This window comes from Octodon degus, unplaced genomic scaffold, assembly GCF_000260255.1.
Source record: "Octodon degus isolate 3935 unplaced genomic scaffold, OctDeg1.0 scaffold00145, whole genome shotgun sequence".
NCBI classification, from domain to species: Eukaryota; Metazoa; Chordata; class Mammalia; order Rodentia; family Octodontidae; genus Octodon; species Octodon degus.
Genome location: NW_004524721.1, coordinates 3,851,604 through 3,859,248, shown reverse-complemented (window position 1 = coordinate 3,859,248; position 7,645 = coordinate 3,851,604). Strand labels below are relative to the sequence as shown.

Below are 7,645 nucleotides of genomic sequence, written 5' to 3'. Positions count from 1 at the left end.
ACACACGCACACACATGTTGTAACCAGTAATTATCTCATACAATAAAATTAGCTACAAGCTATAATGACCCATGAAAACTGACCTGGCACGTATTTCAGAATTTGGTTATCTGTCTGTGACCTTGTGGCTGCAGCATATGCAACTAAATTACAAATGCTTTATGAGTTTGAGGCCATCCTGAACTACATATTGAGATCCGTCTCAAAAAAAGAAAAAAAAAAGAATGTTTAATTTAGTCCTTTGAACTATTACTTTGACATCTGGACAGAAATAGTTACCGTGCTGCAGGCACAGGGGTCTTCAGCAAAGGAGACAGACAATAGTTCCCATCCTCGTGAGGCAGGCAATCTATCAGAAACACAAAACAGGATTACAAGGAGGTGGAAGGTAACAAAAAAGAGTACAGGGCATCCTTCTGCCTTCATTGTCTGCCATTCATCGTTATTCTTGTAAGTCCCCAAGAGGCCTAAGTAACGCTTGCTCATCCCCACAAGCCATTACTCAAGGCTACCTGAGAATAGATCCAAACTCTGTTTTGTGCAATCTGTTAGCACATAGGAGCTCTCGTCTGGATGAGAGCTAACAGTGAAGAACATCACTGCAAAACTCTTGAGTTCTTGGTAGCGGGTATAACCCCTGGATGAGGTTTTGGCAGCCATAATACCATAATCCATGTAAGCATTAGTTCTGTGACGTAAAAAATAAGTAAGTTATCTTATGGTGCTTATGATAAATCAATCACAGATTTTTTAAATCCTTTTGGAGTTTAGCCAAATTAAAAAGTATTTCTCGGGCTGGAGAGATGGCTCAGTGGTCTAAAGCACCTACTTGGAACTAGCTTGGCAAAGCATCAGGGACCGCAGTTCAATCCCCCAGCACCACATGCCAGCCAGCCCCGCCCCCTGGTGGGCTGAGCTGGCCACACACACACCTCTCTCTCTCTCTCTCTCTCTCTCTCTCTCTCTCAAATAAATAAAAAAAAAAATTAAAAAATAAAAAGTATTTCTCTTCCTAGTCTTAAAATTACTACTAATAATTTTTGCCTTGACTTCAATAAATCACACATTACTGGTTCTTTAAAGTTATTTGGGGGGCAGAGGAGATGGCTCAGTGGAATAAGCGCGTGCCTAGCAAGCACAAGGGCCTGAGTTCAATCCCCAGTTCCGCCAAAAAAAAAAGTATAAAGACTCCAGAAGAGAGAGAAATAAACAAAAATGAACAAACAATAAATAAATAAAGTTATTTGGGGCTGGGGAAATAGCTCAAGGACCTGAGTTCGATCCCTGGTACCTCATGCCATGCCAAGCCCTGGGCACACAGAACCCTGGGCACACAGAACCGTGCATGGTGGCACACCCCTGTAATCCCAGCACTGGAGAGACAGAGACAGGAGGATCACTATGAGTCCAAGCTGTGTAGCAAGACCCTGTACCAAATAAATAAATAAAAGATTAAAGAAAATGCTTTAAAGTTATTTGGAAAGGTTCTTTTGTTCATAAGCTGTCTTTGAAATTGCTTCTTTCTAGCACCCCCAAATTCAGAAGGAGTCACAGTACATCAAGTACCTTTGCTGTGACGATGCCACAACTCTCAACCAGTGGGTCATGGGAATAAGGATCGCCAAGGTAAGAGAGCACAGGGCCAGACAGGTTTTTGTGCTGTGAAACTCCTGGCCTGCTCTTTGGGACAACAGTAGATATTATTTCATTTGCAAGTTCTTTACATAGGTGCGAGGGATAGCACCATGGACCTCCCTACTGACCTAAGAATCAACACTTGACTTTCCAGTGAAACTTCAGATAGCTACTCAAGCAGAGGGTTGTAAGCATAGTGTGGGATTAGGAAACACAAGATTGGACTCAGTGTGCAGCTGAATGATACAACACTTGCCTGGCCTGAGGGAAGGTCTGGGCTGGATCTCTAGCACAGGAGAGACAGAGGGGAGGAAGGTGAGGGAGGGGAGAAGGAAGAAAGAAAGCAAGAAAAGGAGGTGAGGAGGGAGGGCAAAAGAGAGGGAAAGAAAAACAAGGCTGAATCTGTACTATAATTTAAGTACATATAAAGATATATAATCAGAATTGTTTGGCTAAGGCTCTCTAGCATGTAGATGAAAGAATTAGCTGATTTTGCTAATCTGAAAAATTATTTAACATGTGAAAATAGTCATTTTTATTGAAACATACAAAGAACTTGAGCAAGAAGTGAAAAGAGGAATCAGGGAGTACTTTTTTTTCAATGTGTATATTGCAATTAGTGAAGAATTGAAAGAAAAAAAATTCTTTCTTCCTGTGTATTCCCTTCCTAGTACGGAAAGACCCTGTATGATAACTATCAGCGGGCTGTGGCAAGAGCTGGACTTGCCTCTCGGTGGACAAACCTGAGTACTGCCAATACAGCTCCACCAGGTTCTCCTTCCACAGGTACTAAGCTCTTACGGTGTGTGTCTAAATGTGTCCCCAAAGCCTCATGGGGCCGTAGGTGGGACTTTCTGAGGTGGCTGAATCTGGAGTGTGTGATTGATTCATGGTGCGCTGCTATTGAAATGGTGAGATTATTTCCACATCAGACAAAAAATTGGAAAAAAAAAAAGTTTATTAATAAGGCTAGCCACCAGACCATTCCCAATTACAGATCAGAAATTTCCAGCCTCCTTCTTTGTTTTGTCTCTGCTTAAATAACTTCTTGATTTCCATGGTAACCACCCTAAAATGTCATGGTTGTTGACTCAAAAAGTCATGGGCTGTCACCAGGGTAGGTTACAGCCCAGTCATGGGATTCTTCTTTGTAATAAGTTCTGTGTTCCTTTTATCTCTTTTATGTTTACAATGTTTTAAGTGTGGGAAAGGAAGGAAGGAATGAGGCATTCCAGGCAGGGTCATGTTCTATCTTTAAAGTAGGAGAAGCTAAAGGTGAGCTTCTTTTGCTAGTATAAAATTAACCCACTGAGAGCAGCTACAACTAGGGGAGCTAGGATTAAGGGTGGATCATTACTAAATCAGCTTACTATTTGGTTTGGCACCACCTACTCCTAGTAGCCTGGATACAATATAAGAGACTGAAAGAAGCTCGTCTTCTCTGTTGCTTGCTTTGCTACCTTCTGCCCGCCATGAACTGTTTCCCCTCTGCAACGCCTGTCTCCGGTGTCATACTGCCTTGGTATCAGCCGATTGTGGACTGATACCACTGCAAACTGTGAACTAAGTAAACCTTTATCCTCCTGTACTTTGGGTGCTTGGTATTTTTGTCTTAATAAGAGAAAAATAAGACATAAATGGAGGAGAAATTCCGACACACACTCAAAGTTCAGTGCTCATGTTTAGTCTTATCCAACAAATGTTACAATGCCAAACTTTATAGGTTTACATAGAATACATTTCTCTTCTGGTGGGACAGCGTAGCCTGACTCCTACCTCTTTCCATCCCATGCAACACCCCTATATCTGTTTTTCACAAATGACAAGGCAATGTTTTGGTAACATTTTGATGCTTGTGGATAAGGTACTGATCACAGGTTTAAGGTGAGCTAGTAGGGAGTTGTGTTTCATCAGAGTACAAGTATTATATTTGTCCAAGGCTCCATGGGTACCCAGAAGACTGTGTAGATGAAGGAGATCATGCCCTGGTGTTGTGCTTTTGTACCTTACCAGCTGGAATCTCATACCCAATGCTAGACATCACCTTCTAGGGGTAACATAGAAAAAACTTGATTATATATTTTTAAATATAAACAAGCTTTTGCTGTTACTAAGGTATGGAGTTGATACTTACTGAGGTATGAAGTTGGTACTATGTGCTGCTTTTTTCCCCCAGGTACTACGGTCCCTTAGTATCCATGGTGGTTGGGCTTTGTACTGGTTGATACATTGTGTCAACTTGAGAAGTTTATTAGTTTAATTGTGTGACTCAGCAGAGCATCTACCATGAATACTAAGTTACTTTTTACTCATTGCTGGGACAAGATACCCAACACCCAAAATTAAGGAAGAAAAGGTTTACTTAGCTCACAGTTAGTGAAGGTTTCAGTCCATATTCAACGGGCTTCCAGACAGAGGGGCACATGGCAGAGAGCAGCAGTTCATGGCAGCAGAAAACAGCAAAGAGCAAAGGGAAGGGCAGCAACTGTGGCTTCTAGCCAGCCTCTCTCCCCTCCTTGTACTATAAACAAACTACCCTGGGGCTGGGGGTGTAGAACTCACACAGTGTTCATGCCCTCTTCTTACACAGGATGAGGATGCTTACAAACTAAGAATCCTGGCTCTCTGCTGAGTCACTTAATGAAACTTCTAAACTTCTCAAATTGACAGAATGTATCAACCAATACAGGCTTTAGGATCAAGTGCCTAACCAAAAATGCCATAATATTTATATATACACTACATCTCCTCTCATACTTTCTGTCACCTCTGGATTATTTATAGAGTCCAATATAATGTAAATGCTATTTAAGTAGTTATTTACTATACTGTTTAGGAATAACAACAAAGGAAAATCTTCATGCATTCAGTGAAGATGGAAACATTTTTGTTTGGTAGTCAGTTGAATCTGCAGATATGAAACCCATGGATGCAGAGGACTGAATGTACTATTTCTGCTGGCTCTTAAAACAGCCCTAAAGAATAGATATTATAATAATCACTCTGCTGTTGAGGAAACTGAAGGTGGGAGAAGCCAGTATCTGGCATCTTCCATGTGGCTGAGCTGTGATTCAAATGCATTATGTTTATGATAAACACTATTAGAAAGAACTGGAGCCTTTTTGAGCACAAGCGTCTCTTCCAGTTTATGTGTCTGTTGATGCTTCAGAGGGTATGGTAGCCAGCTTTCCTGTTGCTGGGACACAATACCCCAGCATAACCTGACAACCTGAAAGAAAGGTTAATTTGGCTCACAGTTTCCGGGGATTCACTCCATGGTCACCTGGCTCCTTAGCCAAAAAACATCATGGTGAAAGGGCATGGTGGAGCAGAGATGCTTAATTCATGGTGGCCTGGTGGGAGCCACTGAAGCTGAAATTGATCCAATGTGGGAGGGCAGGATGAGACCTCATTACCTTTGCAGTCAGGCTACTTCAGTCTTGAGAAAAAACATCCTGCCTAGACACTGTGGGCTGTTAGTCGCTAAGCAATCTTGTGTCATGTGTTACCTGCTCAGGTCATTGTCTTGCCAGTCAGACAGACAAGTCACCACCTATCCAAGCTCTTGTCTCTGCTGCTGTATTTTCATTTTTTGTAAAATTTTAAAATTTTAATAGTATATATTGACAAGTGAATTTGGAGGAATTGATTCCCTCTTTTGTTTTTGTAATTGAATTTTGATTATACAGTGAGAAACCTGTATCCTATATTTTGAAAGAGGAAGCCATACAATTAACCTAATGTAACCTATCTGTGGGGAAAAAAAAAAAAGTCTCTGGCTGGGAATCAGAAACCACCTGGGAACGGTGTTGCTGTGCAGTTTCCTAACTAAAAAAACAAAACCCAGAGGCATTGTCCTGTCTCCAGAGTATTGAACAGTAATTAAAGATAAATGGTGGGCCGGGGAGATGGCTCAGTGGAATAAGCGCTTCCCTGGCAAGCACAAGGGTCTGAGTTCAATCCTCGGTTCCGCAAAAAAAAAAAAAGATAAATGGCTACATTTCCCTTTCCACTAAAGAAGCCATCAAGGCTCTTTTTAGTGCTTTACATTTTCAACAAATGTTTTTAGTCAGCACTCTCAAATTTAGAAATGGATATTAATATCTCTTTTCATTTTATTCTAAGATCATCTCAAGCTTACAGAAAAGCTGCAGGAGTAGGACAAAGAACTCCCATGTACCCTTGTGCCTGCTCACTAAGTCTCACCACATTGGCTATGTCTTTTTCACTCCACTCCCTCTTTGACATGTGTTCTATGTCCATATATTTGTTTTCAGAATGATTTGAGAGTCATCACCCCATCCCTTAAATCTTCAATTTGTATTTCCTAAAAATGTGGCTATTTACTCACTGAGCACAGTTAGAAGTTTCAAAATTTGGGAAATTTAATATTTAAATTTAAATATTCAATATCGCACCCTCCTGCCTCTTCTCCAGGCTTCCCACTCACCTGAGCAAAGTGGAGAGCTGCTGGGTGCCAGCCATGGAGGGCTGCTGGTGAAGGCTGAGGAGGCATCAGACAGAATGGGAGTGGGCTTGATTTCCTTCATTCCCCACCAAATGATTTTATACTATGTTCCCGTCACGGAGAATACATGAAAGACAGGAATGGGACATGAGCTGCATGGTACACCTGTGTGATTAGTACTGTGCAGAAAACAACACAGCATGAGGGCTTTTCTCTGAGCTGTTGTCCACATTTCAGTTCAGGTGCAGGTTTCAATGATAGTTCTTACAGAAATGTATTTCCTGGCACAGCTTCAATCTAGGACTGTGTGCTGCATCTTACACCAAGTCACCTCATGTCTGAAAGTCCTTTCATCAGAGTACTGCCTCAGCTTTTCTCTGATAGCAAGACACCTGCTCATTTTTAAAAAAGAATAAGAGCTATTTACCTTTAGGATGTTCCTCAATTTAGATGTGTGTTTCCTCATACTTCATTTCAGGTTAGGGAGGTACGTTGGGCAGGAATACTACATGAGCATTCTCCTGCCCTCAGAACCACAGTTGGAGGCGGCCATGTCTAGCCGCCCCTACTGGCCACATTCATCAGATCACATGGTTATGGCATGGTGCAGTTTCTCTTCTGTACAGATTTTTCATTTCATACCTAACAGTTTATAGAGATATTCTGGGAGACTACCTTACTGCCTATTCCTCATAAAACTTTTCCTCCTTCCTTGCAATGTCCTCAAGTCTTTTATGGCCTTCTTTGGGTTATGTAGACCAGTGTTTTTCCCAAATTGTTGGAAAACTTAGCCAAGCATGGTGGTTTTCCCACCACTCTGGGAAACTAAAACAAGGGGATCTCAAACCTGAGCCCAGTGAGATCTTGTCTCAAAATAAAACATAAAATGAAAAGGGCTGGGGATATAGCTCAATGCAGAGACCTTGGATTCAACCCCCAGTATTTGCATTAAAAAAAAAAAAAAAACAGCAGGAAAATTCTTTGAAGTAACTGACAGCATCAGTAATTGTCAGTGTGGAGAACAGTTAACCAGTCTTCCTGTGGGGAGGAGAAGCCCTCCTGGTATAGGCTGGGTGGTAGTTCAGTCGTGGGAGAAACGGCCTCCAGTGTGTGAAAGTATCTGTCCCCAAGATATTCTCCAAGAAGGCAAAGAAATCAGCATGCAGTTTCCTCGATCTGATTTTTGTAAAACCATGTAAACCTTCCAGATGGTGGTATAGCTTGGTGGTAGAACCCATGGTTGGTGTGTGTAAGACCCTAGGTTCTGCCCCCAGCATAAAACAAAACAAAAAAAAAATTATACTACTGAGGAGATAGCTCAGCAGCTTAAGTGCCTGCCTGGCAACTGAAAGGTCCTGAGTTAGATCCCCAGTACCAAAAAAAGAAAAGCAAAAAAACTGTAAACCCTCAATAAGTCATAGTTCTGTGATGAAAGAGGAATTAAAAGACCAGAAAAGGGCTGGCAAGATAGCTCAGTGGTCTGAGGGCCTGCCTGGCAAGCACAAAGATCTGGATCTGATCCCCAGTACCGCATGCTGAGCC

The 7,645-nt window shown here is 41.8% G+C and overlaps 1 protein-coding gene across 2 annotated transcripts in view; it reads left to right on the top strand.

Moving 5' to 3' along the window:
- The window catches only part of Apbb1ip (amyloid beta precursor protein binding family B member 1 interacting protein), a 127,922-nt gene that overhangs the window by 115,605 nt on the left and 4,672 nt on the right, over positions 1–7,645 (top strand). For both annotated transcript variants that reach the window (XM_023701974.1, XM_023701973.1), the window contains 2 exons: positions 1,528–1,626; positions 2,307–2,421. In XM_023701974.1, the coding sequence (XP_023557742.1) occupies positions 1,528–1,626; positions 2,307–2,421 (214 nt within the window). The remainder of the gene's footprint in view (positions 1–1,527; positions 1,627–2,306; positions 2,422–7,645) is intronic.